The sequence below is a fragment of the Cnephaeus nilssonii genome (genome assembly GCF_951640355.1).
Source record: "Cnephaeus nilssonii genome assembly, chromosome: 16".
NCBI lineage: Eukaryota > Metazoa > Chordata > Mammalia > Chiroptera > Vespertilionidae > Cnephaeus > Cnephaeus nilssonii.
In genome coordinates this window covers 40,574,810-40,602,349 of record NC_137087.1, presented here as the reverse complement: position 1 = coordinate 40,602,349, position 27,540 = coordinate 40,574,810, and the positions used below count along the sequence as shown (strand labels likewise).

The window sequence follows — 27,540 nt, the reverse complement described above, 5'->3', positions numbered from 1 at the left end:
TGTTAAAATTTCAGGAGTTTTGTGATCTAGTTGATGTCATGTTGATAGTTTAAAATAGGCCATGGTCACCCAGCCAGTGTGTCTCAGTAGTTGAGCATCCACCCATGAACCAGGAGGTCGCAGTTCGATTCTCGGTCAGGGAACATGCCCAGGTTTCAAGCTCGATCCCCAGAGGAGGAGGGTGTGCAGGAGGTAACTGATCAATGATTCTCTCTCATCATTGATGTTTCTAACCCTCTCTCCCTCTACCTTCCTCTCTGAAGTCAATTAAAAAAATTTTTTTAAATAGGCCATGGTGGGAGTATTTATACCATACAAATTGGAAATGCTACAAATCAGCCCCTCTATCCCCAGAGAGCTGGTGGTAAAACATTCATCAGTCCACCTCAGTTGTCACTTACAATTAGCAATAAGATAGGTATTCCTGTCCTCATTTTATAAACAAGGCAACATATTTTTTAAATCTTTCGGATTTAGGAAGAATTTACAGAGGGCACAAAAAATATCCAAAAACAGTGCTCTGACCAGTGTATCTCAGTGGTTAGAGCATTGTTCCATGCACTGAAGGGTCTGGGTTCAATTCCCAGTCAGGGCACATGCCTGGGTTGTGGTTTCCTCCCCGGTCGGGGTGCGTGCATGAGGCAACCAATCAATATTTCTGACTTACATAGATATTTCTCTCTCTTGTCCTCTACCTTCCTCTATCTCTAGAATCAATGAAAAACTTATCCTCGGGTGAGGATTTAAAAAAATCCAGCCTGGCCAGTATGGTTCAGTGGTTGAGCATCAACCCATGAACCAGAAGGTCACAGTTCGATTCTCAGTCAGGGCACATGCCCGGGTTGTGAGCTCAACCCTTAGAAGGGGAGATGCAGGAGGCAGTGGATGGATGATTCTCTCTCAGCATTGATGTTTCTATCCCTCTCTCCTTCTCCTTTCCTCTAGCTGAAATCAATTTTAAAAATCCAAATACAGAAAGAAACTGCCAAGACAGGAATAGGTACAGGTACAGTACTGACCCTAAGGGCTATATTCAGAGAAGCAAGACCCTATTCCGAGGAGATTGCCAAATTGAGGTACAGAAGGCTGTGAGGAGGACAGTGCCAATGAGGGTCAAAGGGACAAAACAAAAAAGCCTCCATGGGGAATTCAAGGCTCTTCCACCCTTTTCCAACTCCAAGTCTCCTACCTTGGTTGGAGGCATCACATTTAAAGACAGGAAATTCCACCACCACCATCCCATCTACCCACCCTCTCCTCTCCCCCACCCCACCCCTGTAGGAAGCATTTGCTCAATCTTGAAGGCAAGAATTGGGCCATGTTTCCCAGGAGGCAAAGTTTTCAGGAAAGTTTAAAGATCAACTCACAAGAGTATATTCCTTTCCCTTCAGATGTGCTTTCTAGCAATAACTGGAATGGAAAGGGCCCTTGGCTGTCCCCAGCATTCCTGGCCACCTTCTTCCCTTTTGTGGTACCTTCCTTTCTCTTCTAGTAGTTGGATCCAAGGCAGAGGCCTTGGCCTAAAAAAAAGCCCAACATGAGCAGCCAGTGCCAGCTTAGCTCTAGGGCCTCCAGGTGAGGTTCTGGTTTGTTTTAAATTTGGGTTTGGACCAGCTCATAACCAAGTTTTACTCTGTCAGTCATTGTCCTGTCACGTATTTCCCTCAGGAAACTTGAGGAGAGGGGAAGCTGTGGTCTGGGCCATGGTTAAGGTAAGCGCAGATTACCTTGCCCATTGTCATTTTCCCAGAATTCACATAGTTCACAAGTGGCAAAGCCAGAATTAACCCCAGGTGTGATTATTATAGGGCCTATGCTCTTTCCAAGGAGCTCTTTCTGTGACATTGGGCTGGGCCAAGAGACCTTGGGAGAAATTCTCCCACTGGGGTCCTAGAGGAGAGTTAAACCTCCCTTTTCACATGCTGATCTGTTTTCTGAAAAAGGGAGAAAAGGTGTAAAAGCAGACAAAAGCTCTTCTTTGAATGATATCTTAAGTATGAGTGAGATAATGTGTATATAGTGCTTAGTCAGTAATTGGCACTCCATTGATGGCAGCTAATTTTGCAATATACTGTACTACTATACTATGATTACAGTAATTCTTGGGCTCCAGGAATAAAATATGAAATTTGAGTAATTCATAGATCAAGGGGCACCTCTCCTACCTCTGCTCAAATATATTATCTTATTTTGAAGTGATTAAGAAAAGAAGGAATTTGGAGTTGGGATTCAAATAGTCCCCCAAGTCTTCAAAATGTAATGAAAATTAGTATCTTCCGTATTTCCTTGGGGTTTTTTAGTTTCTACTTCCTAAACGTCTTTATAGAGCATGGGTTGTGAACCTTTTTTCTGCCAAGGGCCATTTGGATATTTATAATATCATTCATGGGACATACAAAATTATCAACTTAAAAATTAGCCTGCTATATTTGGTTAAATATTTAACATGTTAAGCGCCAAGCCTGTTTTGTCTTCCTTTCCATTTCAGTCACCGGTGACTGACATGGCGCTTAACGTGTTAATTAACTTACCCCTAATGCCTTAACAGGGCCAGACCAAATGATGTTCCCCACCCTAGTCTAAACAAACCATGGTAACCCATTCCCCTTTATCATAGGTTGGTTTAGAGGTGTGAATTTCACTAAAGTCTGGCCAGTGGCATCTGTAAAGATGTTTGTTGGCATTTCTGCAAAACTGAAGATGTATGCAAGAAAAACTTCCTTTTTTCCTTCTTTGGCTTTGCTTGTGAAGACATAATGCTGAGAGCAATAGCTGCCATCTTAACATCACTAGAAGATCACAGAAAAGCTGATCCCAAGTCGTCATATTATCAAGCCAAAGAACTAATCCTGAATTTTCTACCTCAAGGCTTATATCATGTGAGAGAAAAATAAACCCTATTATTTAAATTCTTTGTAGTTACATGTTCTATAATTTGCAGCTGAAATCATCCTAACCAATATACCTTATCATTTCACAAACTTACCCCAAAATGTTCATCAGGTTGTGGCAAGGGCAAGAAAATTTTATCGAAGGCACAGTGGGAGTAAGGGCAGTCACTGTTGTCGAAGAGTCTAAGGACACTTTTCTGGCATTGCTGATAGTTTCCAGTGCCGTGGATTTGCAACTGGAGGAATGGAAGAGTCGGCTTATCTTTCTTGGTGCAGGGGCTGCTGGTAAGGTCACTTATGTTCATTATCCTGCTGTATCCACGGTTGAAACACGGGTCACTGATGGTTCCATTTGAAACCTGAATGGAAAAAATCACTTGAAGGGGTCATGTGCAAAGCTTTGGGTACAAAAACACCAGTCTGACTTCATTAATGTGTAAGAATTGTACAATATCCCAGCACTCGGCATTGGCTTCAGTATGTCTCTGTCTGGCTTTTTCAGTCTTGGGAATAGGCAGATTTGTACCACAGGCACCAGAAGTAGCATCAGATGTAAATAAACTTTCTCTATTCATAGAAAGCAAATACAATTCAAGCTGGGCCCAGAAATGCCATTGGTTTGGAATGTTCCTCAGTTCTAATCACATAGGTCAGAAACAGATTTACTCTCTGGAGGTTCCTGGGTCCACATCAGATCAACAGCAAGAAAAGAGGGGCTTCAAAGACATAGCTCAGACTGCAGCAGTATCGAAGCAGTACAGTCAGTGTTTAGGAACAAGGGGAAACCACATAGACTCTCAAAATTCTGAGCCTGGGTAGTTTTCTCCAAGAGTTGGCCTATGTCAACTCCAAGCAAAAAAATATAAATTTTTTTAAAAATCAGAAGCTCTAAGACCTGGAAGTGCCTCAAATTATTTGTCAGTAGAATAAAAATGGTCTTTTGCCCACAACCCAGTATGTTCAAGAGAAGAAAGGGGACTGCTGTGGATCAGAGGCTTATGGAGCCTTGGTGCTCAGTAGGCATCTCTCAGCCCCCACTCCTGTGGAAGTCATCTGATGGATAGTGCTTCTGAGAACCAGAGCGCATGCTTTGGAGGAGAACAGAGAACTGTTGTCCTTTTAGTGGAGACAGGGAACAGCTGGATGTGACATCCTTGCTCTGTGTTTGTTTATCAGGGTGTGCCTGGTACTCGCATAATTGCAAGTATGTTTAACTTTCTTTTCTTCAAAATGCAAAAAGCGTCTGGGGACAAGATATGAGGTATTGATACATTAACTTTGTGTTTTCCCTGAGCATTTTTTCTCCTCCTCTCCAGGTTGTTTCTAACAGCCCTGTTTTCTGCAATTTGTAGGAAATAGAGATTAAAAAGTGGGAAAGAGGTTATAAACTGCTCACACCCTCCCCTACTACAATGCCCTAGTGTGAAATTTTTATTGTCAACCCCACAGGGCTGAGAAATTATTTCCCAAGAAAGGATCTGAGTCATGTCCTTGGAGATTGTGCAGTAAACAAATATAGGAGGGTGATGTCTGGAGGGAATGATTCTTACGGGTCTACCAGATGTACTTAGAAAGGTTTGGAAAGTACAGTAACCAACTTCAGATCAATTACTGAAGTAGAAGAGAAAACAACAGGATGTGGGGGCTGGCAGCCCAGATGTGGAAAAGTCAGGTCTGGATTCAGTTATACTTGCCTGACTGTCCTTGATTAGTTTCTTCAAGAGCGCTTGATCCTTCCCGTAGCACAAGAAGCTGTTGGTGTACACATTGTAGTCCTTGCCATACAGACGAAAGTACAGAGCATTATCTGGAGACTCAATTGTCTGGTTTCTGAGCACAAAAGTGATTTGTGTAGAGGCTCCCCCGAGGTCCAAAGCTCCATACGTTTCCTCACTATTGCTTTCATTTCCCAACGGGTAGAGCCATCTCAGTTTCTGAAGGAGAGTACAGTTACCAGTAGTAGAAATCTCTGGACACCCACTTTTTCACATTATTTCTCAGACTCAAGAACTTCCTAATGTAAAGGAGCAGGGGCCTAAGGTTGACACAAAGTTCCATGGAGGTTCCTGAATCCACATCAGATCAACAGCAAGAAAAGAGGGGTTTCAAAGACATTGCTCAGACTGCAATAGTATCGGAGCAGTACAGTCAGTATTTAGGAACGAGGGATTTGAGGCTAGAAAGACTCAAATTAAAATCCAAACGTATTTGCTCATTATCCATGTAACCTTGAGCAGAATAATTACCCTTCTCTAGGCCTCTATTTGGGGCTCTAAAATGAGAGGATACCTCATATGGTTGTTCTGAAGATTAAATCATATAGTACATATAAGTGATTAGCATAGCATAAGACACATAGCACTAGGCAAATATTAGCTATTCTTTTCAATGATAGACTTTTATGTCTCTCTCTGAAGTTATCGCTTCCTTATTCTCCAATAGTAAAAGTTCTTCTAAGAGAATTCTATCTCTGGTGACCCTTGTAAATATGGGGGTAAATTAATTTGTCTAGTTCATCCATCATTTATTCTGGCAGGCAATCCAAGTACTGCCTGAGATAGCAATGGCATTGGCCCCCAGGGAGGGGGAGCCACTCCATGGGTGCTATAAGATAGTCACCTTAGTGAATTTTCCCAGCAGGTAGTTGATAGTAATCCAGCCATAGGCACCTTCCTCTTTGCCAGAGATGATTCTGGCGCCCTGGAAGTCAAAGGGGAAGCCTCTGAGGATCTCTGTCAACTCGTCCAGGACTTCATCTGCCAAGTATTCATTTTCAAGTCTATGCAAAGGAAGAGCTGAGGTTACATGTTTTGTTTTAATAATTGCAACTACCCATCTCAGCCACAGCTTCTAGTCAGTTCTCCCAGGAAGTGAATGATCACTTACTGGAATAAACAGAGAGATGGAAATACCAACACATGGCTGCCTGAGGGGCCTCCTTTGGGGGAAGCAGAACTATCTTTTAGCCCCTCTCTCCAAATCCAAATCCTTCCAATCACTGAATAGGTTCGTCTTCTTAAAATACCACTTTTGTTGTTTCCTGGCTCCAAAAACTTATCAAAGTAATTTTAATTATTGTGGTGGTGGTAGCTGGGTATTGTTTGATCACCACTCATAGAGCTAAAGTGTGCCACGTTAGCCATCGCTGGTAGCTCCTAGCTGGTCACATACCAGGTCCTGCTTGAGGTTCTTAATTAGGACTGTAGTAGACACCAGGTGGCAAATGTCCTGGGACAGACACCTAACCCCCATGGGTGCCAGACTGGAGGGAAGGGGGAGAATCTTCCTCATATTGTGTCTCAGTTCTTGGGTCTGTTTGAGACCTTGAGACCTAAAGGAGGAATCTTCCAGATGTAGACTACTCAACATTGAGAGCCTCTGGGTCAGAGGATGCTGCCTTCCAGCTGGCATTAGACTCCTGTAATCTCTCACCTGTGTGACTTCCATACTCTACTAACTGGCTCCCTTATCCCTAGTTTTCTTCTCTCCAGCCCACCTTCTCTGCCAGTGGCACCAGTTTTGGAACATCACTTAATGGCTTCCCATTATCTCTCAAATAAACTCCAAACTCCCTAGTCTGCCTTACAAGGCACTATGTGATCTGGACCCTACCTTCTCAGAATCCCACTCAGAATCCTGACTACCATTTACCAGGTATGACTCTGGGTAACTTACTTAACATTTGTAAGTCACAGCTTCCTTATCTGGTTAACGACGAAATGATTGATGGCTATGACACGCACATTCAACGCAGGAGCTTCCCCCTGGTGGTCAGTGCACTCCCACAGGGGGAGCACCACTCAGCCAGAAGCCAGGCTCTCTGCTCCTTAGCGCTGCCTTGGAGGTGGAAGCCTCTCCCGCCTCTGCGGCAGTCAGACATCCCCAAAGGGGTTCCAGACTGCGAGAGGGCACAGGCCAGGCTGTGGGACCTGCCCCCAGTGCACAAATGTCGTGTGCCAGGCCTCTAGTAGTTAATAATACCTCTTACTTCATAGAGTTATTATCATTAAAGCACAGTAATAAGAACATGGGCACAACAAACACAAGCTGCTAATATTGTCATTATTATTATTATTATTTTACTGTCTGCACCGTATTTTCTATCTATTTATAGTCTTTTGAACATGTCCTGGTCTCTCATATATGCCTGCCTTTGCACATCTATTAGTATACAAGCTCTAGGAAGGCAGGGACTCTGTCCTCTTCACTGAATCCCCAGAACAGTGCCTGACACATAATAGGTGCCAAATGAACATAGGTTATGGAATACATGATGTCTGCTCTGCCTGTGGTGCCGTTACCCCACCCTCCAACTCATCCTTCAAGATTCAGCTCACATGTCCCCTCCTCTGATAAATCCTCCTGCCCCACTCCCATTCTGGGCAGGGTAAAGTGTGCTCCTGTAGCAGCTTTGAGGTGCCTTCTATTAAAAAACTGATCACCCTGTATTGAAACTCTGATCTCCTTGAGGGCTGAAGTTCCCTACTTCCATATCCTGGGACATAGTAGGCAGTCAATATATGCTGCATTAATGAATAAACGAACAAATAATGCACACCAATACTGAGTGATTACCATAAAGATGTGCTAGTTGTGATTATTTGTGTCTTGGGACACCTGCAACTCTCTTGGTCTTCTCCCTCCCAGAGATTGAATGGCTAAATCTGTAGCCCCAAATCCCAGAGTATATAGGTTCAATCTTTTTCTCTGTGCCTTTACCCCCTTGAATTTCCTGGGGGGAGAAGGGCAAGAGGGATTTTTTTAAAATGTACTTAAACTCCCAAAGTTACACATACTAAGAGTTTGGGAGTTTTACCCACTCACTGAGATTCAGGATATTTAGAATTTTGGACATTAGGGAAGTGTAGCACTCTCCCATAACTTCAGAGGCTCCTTGCTCCCAGCTGCTCTTGGTCCCTACGTATTGCCATACCTGAGCAACCTCATGCCTGCCGTAGCTCCCAGGTAAACAGGTGTCTGTCTGTGCTGGGCGAGTGGAATTAATTCCTTGGCTTTTTGCATGCAGTCAGACAGATAAGAGTTTAACTCATGTATTTTATGAGCATATTTTGAGATTCCAGGACCTAGGAAAAGATGTAGAAGCAGATGACAATATATTTTTTAAGTATAGAACATACCTTGACAGTATTAGAGCAAAATACTGGTGTTTTCTGATTAAATTCAATAAGACAATTTCTTGATGTAATATTGCTCTACTTAGAGGGTAACTCACTGAACCAACCTCGGGCTGGGTCTGTCTGCTGTTCAATAATTTTGCCACTGGATGGCGCAACTTTCACATTCAATTACATAACCTTTCTAACAGGTTCAGATTTTAATGGGAATCTTACAGACAGCTTTATGTAGCCATTTTTTCAAGTTTCTTCACAAAATTGTAATTAACAACACTAATTCTATAAGATCTAAAGGGATAATGATAACATTTAAAACAAAAATTAAAATAAGCACCAGGCACATTGGCTTTCACTGAAAAGATAGGAACTGCTACTAATTAGCTACGGAATCTAATTAGAATAAACAGGAATAGCACCCATGTTTCCTTAGTGATTTTTCCACTCTGATTCCATGCCTCCCTAGAAATACTGCTTTTTCAGTTGTAGAGCAAAACTAATTGTTGCTAGGGAGAGGATGAGAGCCAAGATTCCGTAAGCTTTTTGAAGTGAGCAATTTCAGTTCACTTTAAGATAACATCCACACTGTCAGTGCTTTATAATGATTATAGGATTTGGTTTAAAGATAAGTATCCAGATATGTTATCCATATCTAATTCGCAGGTTTATAAAAAGCCTGGTTACTTAGCCATCATCAGAAAATCAGCTCTAAATTATCATCTATTGTTTTAATTCAAAAAGTCTGGCCTTCAAGAATGGGTAGGACCCAGTTTCTGTGCTTTAACAAACCCTTCAGGTGGTTCAAATTTGAGAACCACTGGTTAAAACATGGGTTTGAAGTTGGTAGAATCTCCATTTGAATCCCAGTTCCATTACTTACTAGCTCAAGCAACCTTAAACACGTGGCACAGTATTGTGCAACCTCAGTGCCCTTGTTTAAAAAATGGGAATAAAAATACATGCCTCACAGGGAGATCATGAAGATGAAATAATACTTTTAGTACTTATATTGGTGCTTGGCACACAGAAGTGTCTTATTGATGGAAGGGACTATTGCGCAGTTATTTTTTTTTTAATTAAATCTTTTTTGTTGAAAGTATTACATGTGTCTCCCCCCCTCCCCCTTCTCCATTGAACCCTTCTAGCCGCCCCTACTCCCCAGCTCTGCCCCAGGCCTTCACCACCCTACTGTCTGTATCTACGGTTTATGCATATATGCATACAAAGTTCTTTAGTTGATCTCTTCCCACCCACTCACCTTCCCTCCCCCTTCCCTCTGAGATCCGCAGTTCTATGCTTCTATGTCTCTGGATCTATTTTGTTCATCAGTTTATTTTATTCCACATATGAGTGAGATCGTGTGGTACTTGTCTTTACTCAGTTATTTATTAAGTCTGTTTATGCATCAAGGGCTCAGTCATTAAGGACTGATTTCTGTATTATGTTAATGACAATGGAATAACAGCAGTAGCTCCGCTGTACTCTTCACTGGACTTGCTTTTCTTCAAGTGTTCCACTTGCCACATGCATCTTGTGTCCCACGGTCCCCCCTCCCCTTTTTCTTCATCTTACCTTGTACCATGCACTCTCCTATCTGAGTCACCACCCCTGTGTCATTCTCCTTTTCTGCCGGCCACATATAGACGTACAAAGTCGTATGAGAAGAGCCTGCGTCCAGCACAATCCCATACTGAGGGCAAAACAAACCAAGAACTTATCAGCATTACATTGTTCTTCTCCACATTCAGCTTGCAACAGAAAAAAAAAAGACAAAGACAGGAATTTTCAAAAACATGAAGAGAAAGTATTTTAATTCAAGAGGAACACGGAGTGGGGGGTGTTGCCTGGAATCGTCCTGGTCACAAGATCTACCAGAACTCCAATCACTCCAGCACAGTGGCCGTCACGACTGGCTGCACATTAGAATGCCCAGGCCTTACCCAGGGCGGGGCCTGAGCATCAGTATTGTTTAGAAGCTTCTGGGGCGGTTCTCATGAACAGCCAAGATTCCAAACCATATGCTGAAGTGGTGAGACAGTATGCAGGAAATAGAAAGCCATTGGTTTAATAGTTCTCAAACTTGTATGCATAGCAAAATTATTAGAATCACCTAGAGAGCTTCAAAGACTACTGCTGCCTGCATTCCACTGCCCAAATATGGAATTTAATTGGTTTGGTACATGGTCTGGGCTTTGGAAGAGAGACATGGAAAATACTACATTTGCTTACTTTTCATTACAAATATATCCAGAAATTGGAATTGGATTGGAATCACAGTAAAAAACTTATGCTCCTTTTTCAGAGAAATATAGGAATAAGGGCTAGACAGTAGTTTTCAGATTGGTGCCCCCTTTTAAGAACTTTTATGAAAGAGAACTTTTATAGCAAATTATGCAAATCTTAGCTGAGCATCCCAATGAATGTTTGTATGTGCACATCTATGTAAATCAGCACCGAGGTGCCCCTCTCAGTCAGTTTCCCCCATGGGTGACCACTGTCTTGACTTCTGTCACCATGGATGAGTTTTGCCTGTTTTCCGAGCTGCAGTAAATGGAGGACATAGTGTGCCTCCTTTCTGTCTAACTGTTCATACTACACTGTCTCTCTAAGATGCATTCAAACTGTATCAGTAGTTTGTCCCTTTTCATTTCTGTAGAGTATTTTATATACTGTATTTTCCCGCACTCTACTGTTCATGGACATTTGGGTTGTTTCCAGGTTGGGACTCTTTAGAATAAAGCTGCCAGGAACATTCTTGTACATTTCATTTTGTGGACATGAGCTCTCATTTCTCTGGGGTGTTTACCCAGGAGTAGACTGAAGAATGCCCATTTTGATCAATTAATATTCACCTTTGGTTACATCCCTAGGTTTAGTCAGGGGGAAAAAATGCCATCACTAAATAATAATGTCTGTCATAGGCTTGTGAGGGGCACGTGTACTTTTCACTTATCTCTATACTGGAGAGGAAAATAAATGGGGAGAGAAACAAGACATATTTCTAAAGTGTGAGCCAACTACTCGCATCAGACGCTGCTCCTTTAAGTTGTGGACCTCCAAGTGTGGTGGTCCCCCTCAGTGTCCTCCCTCCCAGGAATATACCCACGCCTTTCTTCCCTCTCAAGGGGAAGAAAGCTTGCATCTCCTAAACTCTAAGCGTTCCCACAAAACTTACAACCAGGGGAACAATGGGGCATCGGCAGCTCATCCGGGGCTAACTCCCTAACTGTCTACAAGGCCCCCTTTCTCTGACTCTCCAGTGAGCTGACAGCAGCCCCGCCTTGGCTCACTTCTTTCCCATATCCTTTTTAGGAGCCAAAGCAGGCCCGCCTAGGCTCCCCTATTGCTTCTTCTCTCCTAAGCCTTTCCTTGTCTCACCGTCCCCAACTTTAATAAACGTCCTCTAAAATTCACCTGGACTTGTGTTGTGAAATCTTTCCTGCATGAAGTCAAGAATCCACACACTACTAGCCAGCCCGAAGCAAACCCTTTCTGGTCCCTTTTCTTCTGGTAACATTAATTCTGTGGAGTCCTAAGTAAAAGTGATGCTGAGAATGGGATTATGACAATTGCAAACTACCTTGTAGTATCTCAATTTCCCTTTCTCTTTCAAATTCCATGTGCTTGATGTCATTCTTTCAAGGTTATAAATATATAAATGGCTTTCATAGGAAGTTCTTTAAATATTAAGGTTGGCAATTTTTGTTCTATATAAGTGCATATTTCCTTGTGCTTGCCAATTAACCCCAAATCTCTGAGGTATCCAGGTGACAAAAAAAAGGAAGCTTAATTCAGTAATTTATATATGTATATCCTATATAATAGGTAATATGCAAATTGACCCTCACACCCTCACATCACAAGATGGCCACCACAAGATGGTCACCCCCACGTCATCACAAGATGGCCGCCCCACATTGTCACAAGATGGCTGGCAGGTGAGGGCAGTTGAGGGTGACTAGGCCTGCAGGGGAGGGAAGTTGGGAGGGACAGGCCTGCAGGGGAGGGCAGTTGGGGGGACCAGGCCTGCAGGGGAGGGCAGTTGGGGGTGATCAGACTGGCAGGGGAGGGCAGTTGGGGGTGATCGGGCCAGCAGGGGAGCAGTCAGGTGTCAATCAGGCGGGAGCAGTTAGGGGCAACCAGGCAGCCAGGCAGGCAAGTGGTTAGGAGCCAGCAGTCCTGGATTGTGAGAGGGATATTTGACTGCCAGTTTGCGGGATCGGGCCTAAACCGGCAGTCAACATCCCCCGAGGGGTCCCAGATTGGAGAGGGTGCAGGCTAGGCTGAGGGATGCCCTCCCCCCCCCCCCCCGCCCAGTGCACGAATTTCATGCACCGGGCCTCTAGTATATTATATACACACACACACACACACACACACACACACATAAATATCTCACATGCTAAGAACCTAAGAACTTACAGGGAAAAAAGAAAGACAATAATGAGGACTCAAGAGACCTCCCTAGACCATTGGGAATAGCTAATAGTAGAGTCTATTGAGGTGTCAAGTTTTACTCTATTTAACCCCAGACCCAGGGGTATTATCTCTATGAGTATGAGGATCCTTGACCACTATGACCTCCATAGTGCTCTCTGCCTTATTCCACATAGTGGAGGGTTCCTTGTGGTAATTAGCATTATGCCCTTATAAAGAAAGGGCCTGTGTAGTACTTGCTTGGGGCATGGCAAGGAAGCAAGCTGGATAGGCTCCTCTGCAGCTAGGCTTGCAGCGAGAGGAAACCAAGAATTGGCCTTTGTGGGCTGAGAGGGGTCTGACTGAGCTGCCTGGGGCCTTCAGATCCATGAGAAACCTCCTGGGGTGGAGAAAGAGGACCAGGGGTTACCCAGGACAAAATTATGTTATTCCGCAACAGGGTCCCTGAGTTCTTCCTGCCAGAAAATGTTCCGACCACAACAGCATATGATAAAAGTTAGCGAGGCAGCAGCAGCAAGCAGCCTTTATCTGGAATCAGGACATTCTGTCTGACTTTGTTGGCATGAAAGTCACTCTTCCAGTAGAACAAAGGAACCAGCCTGCTTCTATGGGGTTGTTTCTCCAAGGCCTTACACAGTGCGGGTGGTTGAGAAATGAAAGCTTTTACTCCTTTTCGTTGGGCAAGTGTTTGAGAAGAGGGTAGAGCATACTTTTCAACTCAGGAATTAAGGACATTTTACCTTGTGTCTACAACAGACTGGAATGCTAACTTGCTGAACTGTGCCAAATATTTTTGTTTTCTAAAATGGTTTGCAGAATGAAAAACTGACATTGTTTGCTGCTTGTGGGGTTGATAAAGCTTGATTGACAGTTCTCAGTTTAAACATTTCAGAAGTTTGCCTCTCATTGTTACAAAACTATCAGCATAGCCACTCATTTTTCACACTTGGCCCATTTAAGAGCTATATGTTCATTCCACCTAATCTTATTTTATAGACGAGAAACTGTGTCCAGAGCTATTCAAGGACTTGCCTAACAGATACTGATCATTAATGCCTTCACAGACCCAGGTAGCCACCATATTTTGTCCTTTCACCACTGCAGCATTTTCCAGTACATATCCCAGGGAACACTGAGCCTGCAAGGATCTGGACAAATAACCTTCCCAGAAATTTAGGAAATGCTGCCTGCTCTCTCCCCTTCCTGGGCTCACGAAGTGGAGAGGTAGTGATACTTCAAAGAAGTCTGACAGTGGAGAAACCTGCTTAACCTTGTTTACCCATCATCGCCCAGACTCAGTGACACAGAATTCTGTCTCCAATATAATCTCTCCCCTACAGAAATGCTTTGAGAAATACTGTGCCTTGCCCAGGGTTTCTTTATAGCTCATATTTCCTTCAATTAAAGAAAAATCAAGACTTTAAGTAGTAAGGAAGAGATCTGACATTTCCTTAATATTATTACTTCAATATCATTTCTATTTTAAGATACAAAAGTATATCAAATAGCATCTAGAAAATGAAGTGAAAAGGAAAAAGACATTTAAGGTTCCATCAACTAGACATCATTGTTATTTTTATTTATTTCCTTCCAAGCTTTTGAAAATGCATGGTGATTTTTTTAGTGTTGCAGTCTTACTATGCAGACGACTTTATCCTAAACTAGGTTTGGATCAGGCACGTAATTTTAGCCATCATCACTGATCTTCACAAGCCCTGTTGAGTGAATAGAAGCAGTGGTCTAGGGGGGAGTCTAAATGGCCTTGTTTGGTTCATGGAGATACCAATGGAGGGTCTTGGGGAAGACCTGGAGAGGTGGGTGGCAGCAGACCCTGAGGCTCAGAGACTGGAGGCCAAGTGGCGGTGGGGCAGACCCCTCCTCAGGATAGAAATAACTCTACCTGTGCAAATGTCATAGGCACAGGCTTCTGGGTACGTCTCCCTAGATCAGTGGTTGGCAGACTGCGGCTCGCGAGCCACATGCGGTTCTTTGGCCCCTTGAGATTTTAGCAAAGGCCAGCTTAGGAGTACCCTAATTAAGTTAATAACAATGTACCTACCTATATAGTTTTAAGTTTAAAAAATTTGGCTCTCAAAAGAAATTTCAATCGTTGTACTGTTGATATTTGGCTCTGTTGACTAATGAGTTTGCCGACCACTGCCCTAGATGTGGGAAGAAAAAAAAGAGAAAACTGAAGCATCAGAGGACCTACTTCTATTCCTGGCTTTTCAGAAGTGGAATAGCTAACCCTCTCCTCTGAGTCTGCTCATTCACAAAACACCCTTCCTATCACTGGCCTGCTCTCAGTTCCACATGGGCCATGTGGCTTCTCTTCCAGAGCCTTTGCCCAGAAAGCCAGACCCTCTCAGATTAGATTCTACCCTCCTTGTCCATGTCTCAGAGTGCCTGTAGTTTTCCTCTAAAGACAGAACTTACCACAATGTGTACTCACATATTTATGTGGCTATTAGATTGATGTTGTCTTCCCTGCCAGACTGAAAGCTACATTAAGGCAGGTCTGTTTTACTTACCATGGCATATACAGCATCTACCATAGTATATTCTACTATATGTTGGGCACAAAGAGGGAATTAAATAGACAATTGTTGAATTAAATGAATGATTGAGAGGGGTTATAACTATATGGCTCCTAAACTTCTTCAGTCCTAAAAGAAGTTAATTCACAGTCTAACAAAAAATAGTGCCAATTAGGGTTGAGTTTCACCATCACCACCACCACCACTCCCACAAAAAAACCCATAAGCCAACCCCTGCCAGGTGGCACAGTTGGTTGAAGCAATGTCCCATTCATCAGAAAGGTTTTGGACTCAATTCTCGGTCAGGGTATGTACTTAGGTTGAGGGTTCGATCCCCAATTGGGGTGCTTAGGAGAAGCAACCAGTCCATGTTTCTCTTTCACCTAGATGTTTGTTTCTCTCTCTCTCTCTCTCTCTCTCTCTCTCTCTCTCTCTCTCTCTCTCTCGTCCTTTAAAGATATCCTCTGGTGAGGACTAAAAAAAGAAAAGAAAAACATAAGCCAGGTAACACAGACAACAATGTGATAACTTGTCTTGGTCCCTTCAGACATAATTGGTTCTTCTGAAAAGTTTCTGTAGCTATAACAGTTATTTCGGAAACCTCATCAGTCTGTCTCAGTGAGTCTTTTTGAATAAACAAAGCTTATTCTTTTGAATGTGACTCTAGTACTCTATAAACAAAGCAGGTCTCCATTAGCTACAGCAATGTTGGCAGGGCCTATAAACAATTGCAAACCATTTCCTTCCTTTCTTTTTTCTTTAACTGGAACTACTAGATCTTCTATACAAATCACAATTTTATTGTTTTTAGTTTTCTTTATTTTTATTTTTTTATCTTCACTCGAGAATATGTTTTCTATAGATGAGAGAGCGGGGGAGAGAGAGAGAGAAACATTGATGAGAGAAACATAGATCGATTGCCTCCACAACCTAGACAGTGCTCGGACTGGGAATCCAACCCACAACCTCTTGGAGTACGGAATGATACTCCAATCAATTGAGCCACCCATCCAGGGCTTTTTAAATTTTTTTAAATTGTAGTAAAATACACAGACCGTAAAATTTACCATGTTAAGTGTACAAATATGTACTTCTGTGGTATTAAGTACATTCATATTGTTGGAAAACCACCACCCATCTCCAGGTGTTGTTTTTCAAATGAGACATTAAAATCCAGGGGAGTTGCCCTAACCAGTTTGGCTCAGTGGATAGAGTGTTGGCCTGCGGACTCAATGGTCCCAGGTTCGATTCTGGTCAAAGGCATGCACCTTGGTTGCGAGCACATACCTAGTAGGGAGTGTGCAGGAGGCAGCTGGTTGATGTTTCTCTCTCATCGATGTTTCTAACTCTCCCTCTCCCTTCCTCTCTGTAAAAAATCAATTTTTTTTTTAATCCAGGGGAGCAAAAATAATATATTCTTCAAGAGTATTTGAGATTGAAAATTAGAGCAAATCCTTCCAAAATTTCCAAAAAAGATAAAATCACAAATGTTCATTAAGAATAGTACTTTAGCCCTAGCTGGTTTGGCTCAGTGGATAGAGCATTGGCCCTCAGATTGAAGGTTCATGGTTTCAAATCCGGTCAAGGGCACTCAATTGCAATGTCTCTCACATTGATGTTTCTCTCTCTCTCTCTCTCTCTCTCTCTCTCTCTCTCTCTCTCTCTCTCTCTCTCTCCCTCCCTCCCTCCCTCCCTTCCTTCCTTCCTTCCTTCCTTCCTTCCTTCCTTCCTTCCTTCCTTCCTTCCTTCCTTCCTTCCTCCCCTTCTACTCTCAATGGAAAAATATCCTTGGGTGAGCATTAACAACAACAACAACAAAAAGAACAGTACTTTAATTCCTTGTTTAAAAAAAAGAGAGAGATGGATGCGTGGGGTCAGGCCCCTACACGGTAGCAGCAGTTGATCATTCTGGAGAGGCTGGCTCAGTGACCATAACATACTCAGAGTTAAGGGCCTTGCCTAGAACTCATCTCCCTCCGAGCAGTGTTATAGCTGCTCTCCACTAAAGGCTTCTGAAGTGCTGGGCACTCTGATAAGTGAGTCACTGGTACCATTCCTCACAGCTCTTCTCAAAGTGGGTGCTGTCTCTGTTTTATACACAGGAAACTGAGGTATAGAGAGAGGAATGTACTTGCCCAAAGTCTCATAGCTAGAAAGCAGCAGATCTGGGACTGAGATCAAAGCCATCTGTTCCCTGAGCCAGCATTCCAGAGAAGTGAGCAGCTTTTAGTGAAGGCCTGTGGTTTGGTATTGGGTCAGCCTGATGCCCTTGAGAGAACCCTGTGGGGCTCTGTGTTGCCAGAGTATGGACTATTAGTGCTAAAAGGAATGCCTGGCACTCACTAACTGCCAGGGTTCAGTGATGAGCAGGCACTTAAGGAAGTGGTGAGACAAGCAGACCTCAAAGCTGCCTCCCTACCCAGGTTCACCAGGACAAAAGCACTCCCTCAGGGGACACTTTGGTACAGATAATGATTCTTCTTTAAGGCCTATGTTTTTTAAAGTGGTCACTGCTAGCTACAGGATAGTGGTTCCCAGACTTTAATGGCCTGAGAATGCCCCAAGATGCCTGTTAAACGTGTCAATTCCCAGACCCTGCAACCTGGAGGTCGGAACTAAGGAGGCTCTGGGGGTGAGAATGGGGAACTAGGATCTTTAGGGGATCCGAGGCAGGGGCCTCCCTCCCACACTGACAAACCCTGCTACCAGATTGGCCCTTCACAGATTCTTCCCATCCAAGCAGGGAGCAGGTTTACCTGTTCACTCTATTCACAGAGCCAGCAAACTTTTATGAGGCAACCACCCAAGTCAGATGCTGTACTGGTTGCAATTTAACATTTATTTTGTGATTATTTGGTTAATGATTATCTCTTCCATCAGACTGTAAGTTCCATGAGGGTAGGGCTTTGCCAGTCTTGCTCACTGCCAAATCCCAGGGCCTAAAATAGAGTAGATAGTCAATGACTATTTGTTGACTGAATGAATGAATGAATGAATGAATGAAATGAATAATAAAATATATGCAAAACAAATGAAACACAGTCCTTGTCCTCAGTATGCTTAGTAGTTGGACATGTAAACACATCACTACATTAAAGAGTTCTTGTGTTTTGCCAGAAGTAGCCCAGGCATGAGACCACACCTGCCCAGCAAGGCTGAACCAAAACTAGGTTAGGCAAGAGGATATATATAAAATGAGGATAATCTTTAATCTATTTAGCATTATTGTTTTTCTTTCCTTTTTTATTTCTTTATTTTTTAAAAAATATTTTTTATTTATTTTTATTGATTTCATATATATAAAATGAGGATAATATTTCATTCTTCACAGCGCTTCTGGGAAGAAGAAATTGAACTGAGTGTGGAAATGATTCACAAACTGCAAAGCGCTACATAAAGCAATGTTATCACTGTGGTTTAGGAGGTATTCCTTTACTATTCAACCTCTAAATGAGAGAATTCCTCAGGACTAGGTCCTTGCCCTCTTCTTTTTCTCCCTTTTTACCCACTTCCTATGATCTCATCCATTTCTAAGGCTTCAATACATCAATGATCTCAGCTGTACCAGATATGAATATCTAAATGTGTTATTTTTAATTCATCATTTTTGGAAGGAAATATATTTATTAAAAAAAACTACTCAAAACAATTTAGTAGCTCATGATATTTGGTATTAATTTACAAACAACACAGAAAAAGTCTCATTAATTATTCCTAATTTCAGATTTTAAACATGTTTTATCATTCACCTTCTTCATCAAACTTAGCTTTGAGTGATTTCAGAGATACTATCAGAGAGTGTGTTCTAAAGCAGCAATGTCCAATGGAACTTTCTGCAGTAATGGGAATGTTCTGTGTCTGAGTTGTCCATTCATTAGCCACCAGCCACATGAGGCTGTTGAGCACTAGAAATGTAGCTAATGCAAATGAAGAACAAAATTTTTTATTTGGTTTGATTTTCATTAACTTGGATTGAAAGAGCTGAATGTGGCTTATGACTATTAAATTCAACAGCATACATAGCTTAAAGTGATCACCAAAGACAAGTTCCTAAAATATATTAGCCCTCAATATATGCCAGGAACCTTATTAGAATTACTGTATAACCTCAACAAATGGCTAGTTTGCATATATAAAATGATCTTTGAGCAAAATAAACCAGTGATATTGCTATAAAGATCCACTTCAGATGCCAGTGTCAGCTTGTCCAATACTTACACCTTTTATTTAAAGAATGCCAAAGACCTTATTCCATTTTGCCAGGCCAACACAACAACATGAATCACAACAGACTTTAAGATGACCTCTGAGAAGGAGAGAAGGTCATCCAAGACAAGTATTCATTAGGAACACAGAGCTCAAGTCTGTCATGGACTTTGCCTCCTTGGCGGTCCCCCTCTCCAATGATGCAATAAAGAATATGTAAAAAGGTCAAACCAAGCAGGCAATCATGTACTTTTGGAACTGGTAAACAAATAACAGAACTGAGATGTCATGAGGCTTCAACTGTGAGTGAAGTTTTGCCAAAAGAACCGACATCACACAACATTAAAAGGCAAGAGATCATTGCCAATGAGATAGTATCAGCTTTCCGTGCTGACAAAGGAGCTGCTGTGCACAGTCCCAGTTGAGTTGAATTTGTATGGCAAACAGATGCCAATGTAACATGCAGGCCTCTGCTGTACAGCAAGTGATTTGGGTGTGTGGCAAAAGTTTCAGCAGCCTGGCATATGCATCCACATGCCAGGCTCACAATTTAATATCTTCAAATACAAGAAAACATACTTCTGCACATGTAGTCCAGGGCCTCTATGATTAAGTTAACTTCTGAATATGTTACCACCCACAAGCACATATGTGCTCATTAGCATATCGGGATAGTCTGGGTATATCCTTGTCGATTATTTACTGTAATTTCACTGAAAGATTAAAATGGTGTATTTACAACATAAATTTAAATTTACTACATGCTTTCTAATTAATGGATTAAATAAAATATTGGCCATATTACAAGTTACTTTTGAGATAGTCATGTCTTTGAAATTTTACTTTGATGAGTTTGAAAGGAAGGAGAAATAAATTACAGCAGGGTTAATGACCCTAATTATTTTTAATGATATTAACTAGCTCTTCAAATGTGGATACATTTTCACAAGAAATCTATCTATCCAAGAATTCATTTACAATTACTCTAACTGATACTCGTTTCTCTGGGGTTTTTAAAACTGATTTTGCTGTGTTCTTTGATATTTTGAAGATGAAGACCAAGTGTTCCCGACTATCTTTGACTTCCAAAGTGTTTTATACAGAGCTTTCCAATTATTTTGGTGACAGTAATAATAATGGAGTAAGAAGAACGAGTACAGTGTTGTGACACATCCACAATGAAACAATGAGTAAGAAGTAGACATAGCACTAGATAGTAGAATATCAGCACAGTATAACACAGATGTGGATGTGCTGATAAAGCCTTTGTTTCTATTATTTAATTTGCTGAACAATCATAAAGACAGTTATCTTCCCATGGTTAATTGTTTTGAGTCATTCCCTCTTCCAGAATGAGCATCCATTTCCATTTTACTTCCCTAATCCAACAGATAGTAACTTACTCCTGGGGCTGCCAGAACTTCAACTCCTGTATGTTCTCATTTGTTATGACCTCCTTTTTCACTCTGCCCAGGCCCCCTCATAAACACACACACACACACACACACACACACACACACACACACACGCACGCACACGCACACACACAGATTTGAGTTACCTTAACATTTTGTGGCATTGATTGGTTCTGGGTCAGCCCCACAGCGATCAAAGCAATCACAGCCATGAGACAGGAGAAGCCAAGGATGATAACTATATTTCTGGTACAAAATCTCTTCAGTCTAGAATCTAAAACCAAAAGCAGAACAGAAAGTATCAAAAAGAAATCAACAAACATACATCGATTTTCCTCCCCTTTCTGTATGGTCTAGTGCTAGCTATCCTGAGACATCAAAGATAGATAAAAGGATCTTTATTTATGAGGCACTTGTAAAGTATTTGGGTAATAATTCAAGAACAAAAGGCTTTTTTTGTAATATGATGAGGGCCAAGACTAAGTTAGTGGGTGTCATAAGGAAAAAGGGCAGTTAGGTCTCTAATAAGATATGGAATGAGGAGAGGGAAGAATCCCAAGTTGGCAGTTTGTTTAGTAGATAATGTAAGTCTATCAAGGTACAAGTAACAAATAACAAAAAGCAAGGATAGCCCTCCTCACTTTTAAAATCTACTACCAAGTGTTTAAGATGTAAAAAAGTATTCAGAATGCATCGTCAAAGTCTCACAACTCCATGATATTTCCTGGCTTGACACACCCCTTGCATTTCAACCATATTTATGTATTAACTGGTGATAGTGTAGAGGCTGTGGGGTTTTGATTATTCCATCATTCACATTATCTTATTATCTATTCTGCTCTTAGTCTCACCTTGTTGAGAGGCCTGAAAAAACTCCAGGAGAATTATATAAAAGGCAAAAGTTACTTTGATCAGAATAAACAGCATATAGCTCAGGTGAACAGGAAATGGAATGGTTGCCCCATTCCCTCCACTCTGACAACTCACTCTCCTCAAATCCCCAAACTATCTCCAAATTTTTTTCTTTGGCTTTGAGGAAGAAGGCTAGGATCAAGTAATAAAGACCCAAGTGGAAATGAGATGGGTTCTCCAGAATAGACTGCACTTCTCTAAGGACAGGCCATGGGATTAAAACAGCTAAAAACGGACCCCAAGCCTCCTCCTCTTCCCCTCTTGGTCAGCATCAGGGGTACACTAAATCGGGTGTTCCTCCTCAAGCTCTTGAGCAGAAGCTTGGACTTAATCCAAAGGATTGTAATTGTATGGGTCTCCAGTCTGCATCAACTTCTAGGATACTTATTTTTAATTACAGTTGACATTAAATACTATTTTACATTAGTTTCAAGTGTACAGATAGTGGTCAGACATCTATATAATTTACAAAGTGATTCCCCCAGTGTTTCAAGAACCCATCTGGCACCATACATAGTCGTTACAATATTATTGACTATATTCCCTATACTGTCCTTTCATCCCATGACTATTTTATAACTAAGTACCTATTTGTACTTCTTAATTCCTTCACCTTTTTCACCCAGCCCCTCAATCCTCTCCCATCTGGCAACTGTCAGTTTGTTCTTTGTATCTATGAGTCTCTTTCTGTTTTTGTTTGTTCATTTATTTTGTTCTTTAGATTTCTCATATAAGTGACATCATATGGTATTTGTCTGTCTCTGTCTGACTTATTCACTTAGCATAATATCCTTTAGATCCATCCATGTTGTGGCAAATGGTAAAATTTCATTCATTTTATGGCCATTGTTGTTTTGTACCACCTCTTCTTTATCCAATCATTTATTGATGGGCACTTAGGTTGCTTCCATATCTTGGCTATTTAACTAATGCTACAGTGAACATGGGAGTGCACATATCTTCTCAAATTAATGTTTTGGATTTCTTCAAATAACCCAGAAGTGGAATTTCTGGGTCATAAGGTAGTTTTATTTTCAATTGTTTGAGGAACCTCCATACTATTTTCCATAGTGGCCACACCAATTTGCAATCCCACCAAATAGTGCACAAGGTAAACCTCTAGAATCTTGAACCAGTCCTTACTCATCAGATAAAACAGTATAAAATTTAGGGGGAAAGTTTTAGTAACACCATTATCTACTGCTTCCAAACAAAGGAACAATAGATGAAGTATACAGCACTTCTCACCTTCTCCACTCCCTAAAGAACCTCAATATTGTGCAGATGCTTGCTATTCCAAGTAACGCCCACACATCATGGGAAAGGGATACAGCCCTAGCCAGTTTGGCTCATGGATAGAGCGTGGGCCTGAGGACTGAAGGGTCCCGGGTTCGATTCTGGTCAAAGGCACATGCCCAGGTTGCGGGCTCCATTCCCCGTATTCAGGAGGCAGCTGATCAACGATTTTCTCTCATCATTGATGTTTCTATCTCTCTCTTCCTCTCCTTCTCTGAAATCAATAAAAAGTATTTTTAAAGATAAAATATAAATAAAAAAGAAAAGAAAAACAATAATGCTAAATAGATTATAGATGAATAAAATGAAGATTTTTTTTTTTTAAAAAAAAGGAAAGGACTTGTATGCATGCATATAAGCATAACCAATGGATGCAAAACTCTAGGGGGTGAGGGCATATATGGGAGTGGGGTGGGGGGGGGCAATGGTAAGATATGTACACATATAATACCTTAATAAAAAAATTGGAAAAAAAAAATAATAAAAGAAAGGAAGGGAGACAACTCCCAGTCCAGGAACAAGCCTGATTGTTCTTCATAATCTCATTCCCTTACCAGTGACTATTTCAACAATGGCTATATACCCCAAAATGGCCCATGAGACCCTAGAGGAAGTCTGCTGGGGCAAGTCTAGGAAAAGAAAGGAAGCGTTCTCTCTTCATTCTCAAACATTGTCCTGCCTGGATGGGATGACATTGAATGATGGCAGAACAGAGATGGAGAGACTGAGTCCTTGATGGCATATTGAGCTGCTAAAACAACCAACCTTGATCCAGTCCTTCCATAAAACTCATGCTTGGACTCAGTTAGAATCAGGATATTTATTTGTTTGTTTGTTTAAATAATAGTTCCCGGTGCACAGATCCGTGCACATTAAAAGGAAATTAAATAGAAGGTGGATGGCAGGGCGGCACTGGGCAAGACATGCCAGACGCACCCTGGCACCAACCTTCCACCGTCCCTCCCCGGCCAGCCGCACCTGGGGCTATGCACTGCCGCTTGAAGGGCGTCTGCAGAGTGAACGGGGTCCCTCTGGCAGGTGGGGTCCCTCGGCCTGGCCTGCGGGGATCAGGTCGAAACCGGCTCTCCGACATCCCCCCGAGGGGTCCCGGATTGTGAGAGGGTGGTTCTCCTCTCTGGTTTTGCAGTGCATCACCCAAGAAACCACCGCTGCCAAGTCACTGCAGCTTAGCAGCTCCTGTGTTGAGCGTCTTCCCCTGGTGGTCAGTGCGTGCCATAGCTACTGGCCAGTTAGCCAGTCGGAGGGTCGCTTAGCCTTTTATATATATAGAGAGATTTTTATTGATTTCAGAGAGAAAAGGAGGAGAGAGAGATAGAAACATCAATGATGAGAATCATTGATCGGCTGCCTCCTGTATGCCCCCTACTGGGGATCGAGCCTGCAACCCGGGCAGGTACCCTGATGGGGAATTGAACGGTGACCTCCTGGTTCATAGGCCGACATTCAACCACTGAGCCACTGTGGCCAGGCAGAATCAGGATTTTAATACCTTGAAGCCAAAACATCCTGATACAACTGGTGTGACCGAAATGTCCTGTTTGATGCCAGCGCTCTGGAATCTGGAAAAGAGCCCCCTATGTACTACCTACCTCAGGATTCCCAAAGTTGTGGTATTGACAAACACAGCTCATTGCTATGGATGAACAATTACAAATCTAATACCTAATGGCAGCACATTGCAACAGTGTTTCTACTGTAGTGGAATTTTGAAGGCTTTACTCTCCCTCAAGCTGTTCAAATGGTCTACCTATATAGTTCTTTTGTTTTCATAAGTCTGACAATTGTGCTATCTCATTTTCCTTTCAGGACACTAGTCTTAGAATCCAGTGAAAAAAGGCCAAGAAAGTCACAACTCTTTGGAGTTCACAATCTAGTTGGGGAGATAGATAAACCAGGATAGTAATATATAAATAAGTGACTTCAGATCTTGATAAGTGCTTAGAAGAAATTAAAACCAACAAATGTTATACAGTGACTTGCAGTAGAGTTGGGGTGGGGAGACTCAATTGAGGGTCAGGAATGAGGATCAGGAATGAGGTTCAGGAATGCCTCTCTGAGAAGGTGACATTTGCCCTGAGACCTGGATGATGACTCAACACAAGCTATGAGCAGTAAGAACTTTCAGGAAGATGGAGTAGCAACTGTAAATGTCCTGAGGGAAGCAGCCAGGTGTGACTAATGGTTTCTTCCTTTTCCTACTGAGCATACTTACTAACTCATTATCCCTGAGCAGTTGACAGTGTAGTTTTCCAAATTTTCCCAGCTTTTGCAATGATATCCAAATTGTTAGAATATATTTAAGTCTTTCATCATATTCTTCTTATTAAAGAAATGATAAGAAAAAGAACTTTGACCAGAGAGAAATTTAGAATTTTCCATACACAATTTTCAAAAGTTTTAACAACAATAAAGTAATGGCTAAGTTTGTTTTTCTTATAACTGACTAGATAATTACCCAGAGAAGAGTAATTAAAATACTGTTTTCTATGGCCTACGGCAGGTAGTTTTCAAAGACCCTTATCACAGGCAGGAAGCCAAACTATTCTTAGGAAGTGGTCCTAGACATGGGGGTCCAGGTGGACTCATCCAGGATGTGCTCATGGAAATGGAACCACGTAGGTGACTGCCCCCTCTTCTTAGCCCCTCAGAGCTCTTTTCAGATGCCCATGACCGCTACAGTCACGTTCTGTTACGGAAAATTCACAATGACTGTCTTCCCCTGAAAATCCCTTCCTTTGCCATGATCCCAGAAAGGTGGTTTCTATCATACTAGTACAATGGGCAACCATTTCAAGAACCATTTTTACCAAAAATATCTAATGGCAAAGTATTGTGTTTTCCTTGAATTGTATCATTATACTGGAGAACTTAAGACTATCACTTCCTTTCATGTGATTAGTGAGAAGGCTTTTCTGTTTAAGGTGAGAGAGCTGGTAGAAATTTCCTCTTCATTTAACGGAGAAACAAAATGGAAGGAAACCCAAGTTTTTTAAGAAGAGACAGACTGATTTCAAGCTAATCAGTTATGTCAGAGGCACACACACACAAAAGTTATTGATTCTTACAGAAACAGTCATCATGACATCCTATTAAAGCTTGGCCCTGGCCGGCATTTTCAATGGTTAGAGAGTTGGCCGAGCACCAAAGGGTCTCAGGTTCGATTCCCAGTCCAGGGCATGTACCTCCATTGCAAATTCAATCCCCAACCCTGAGGCATGTACCCAATGAATGTGTCTCTTTCACATTGATGTTTCTCTCTCCCCCTCACCCCTCCCTTCCACTCCTTCTAAAAAAAAAAAAATCAATGGAAAAAATATCCTCAGGTGATGATTAACAACAACAAAAAAAGTGAAGCTCAGAATTATTTAATTTTGTCCTTAGTCAAAATTTGGCTGTTCAGAGAAATACTAACATCAATTTCATGATATCAAAGATGTAATATCTTACAATTTTACTCGATTAATGAAAAGATTTGAAGTGTTAGCAGATGTAGGTTTCAGGTTAAAACAAAATTTTGCTCAGCAGATCTAATGTGACTCGCTAGATTGAAATAGTTTCCAAATTCTAACAGGTCACATCCGGACTAAGTTTGGCTTGTTGTATAGAGAACGAAACTGCAAATATGGACAAGCACTGGCAAATAAACAGTGTGGTGCAATGGTCCTTCCTGTGTTTACACAGCCCAGGGATGGAACAGACACTGAACCTCAGAGAACCGGTCCTAATCTGGCCTTGTCATTCCCTCAGTTCCCAGAGTCAGTCTCCTTACCATCCCTGCCATCTCCCTTCCTCTCCATCGGAGAGCTCTTCTCGGTGGCAAATTGTTCTCACACTCAGGCTTTAAGGTCCTTTCTCAGGTGCTTCATTCTAGCTGCCTTAGACCCACCCTCTTCTAGGTGCTATCTACGTCCCTGTTCCAGTCACCCCGCCTCTTCTACAACAGCCCTTTCTGGTATCTCCCACCCTTTATAATTACCTTGCATTTCAAAATCCATCCTTCCTGTAACTGACATTGTCAGAGTACTTCCTGATCAAGAATCTACGTACGGTAGCTTCCTACTGCCAGGTGAAAGCCACACTGGTCTACCTGGACCTTTCAGCCCTTGTGAAATTTAAGCTCTTCCCATCTCAGCATTCCAATAAACAGATTTTTGTGCCCAAGATCATAATGCTTAACATTATGACCACTAGAATGTAAGTTCTCTGAGTGCAGGGACTTTTTTTTTTTTTTCTGGCTTATTTATTGCTGTATTCCCAGTTGAATGAATAAATGAATTTTGGATTCTGACTTTTCCTGAGAAATTTGTGAGATTTCCTTCCCTTGGAATTCAATTCCCCTCTTTCTCTACCAAGTCTTTTTCCTTGTCTTCTTCAAAGTCAAGCTCAGTAGGAGGCTTTGTTTCCCTCCATATGCTTCAGAGCTCGGTTGTTCTGACAGGCCTCTCTTCATGTGCTTCCTCTAAATATTTAATGGGCTGACCCATGTCAGTTTGGGAGTACTGTTGTTGGGGAGGGGCTGTGCTTCACTCATTCTTTAAACTAGTCATTCAACTATTATTTATTGAATGTATAATACTATGCACTAGACCTGCCCTTGACTAGGAGCTACAGCAGTGAACAAAACAAATGACCCTATCCTCATGGTAGTATATTCTAGTTTGGAGGAAAAGACAATGAACAAGATAAAGAAATA

General features: G+C 41.9%; 1 protein-coding gene across 6 annotated transcripts in view; it reads right to left on the bottom strand.

Annotated features, from left to right (window-relative positions):
* The window catches only part of ENTPD1 (ectonucleoside triphosphate diphosphohydrolase 1), a 97,759-nt gene that overhangs the window by 19,331 nt on the left and 50,888 nt on the right, over positions 1–27,540 (bottom strand). For all 6 annotated transcript variants that reach the window (XM_079793801.1, XM_079793803.1, XM_079793805.1 and 3 more), the window contains exons 2-7: positions 20,765–20,892; positions 9,596–9,713; positions 7,825–7,975; positions 5,511–5,670; positions 4,586–4,825; positions 2,987–3,250 (exon numbers count right to left, since the gene is read on the bottom strand). In XM_079793801.1, coding sequence (XP_079649927.1) covers positions 2,987–3,250; positions 4,586–4,825; positions 5,511–5,670; positions 7,825–7,975; positions 9,596–9,713; positions 20,765–20,892 — 1,061 coding nt within the window. The remainder of the gene's footprint in view (positions 1–2,986; positions 3,251–4,585; positions 4,826–5,510; positions 5,671–7,824; positions 7,976–9,595; positions 9,714–20,764; positions 20,893–27,540) is intronic.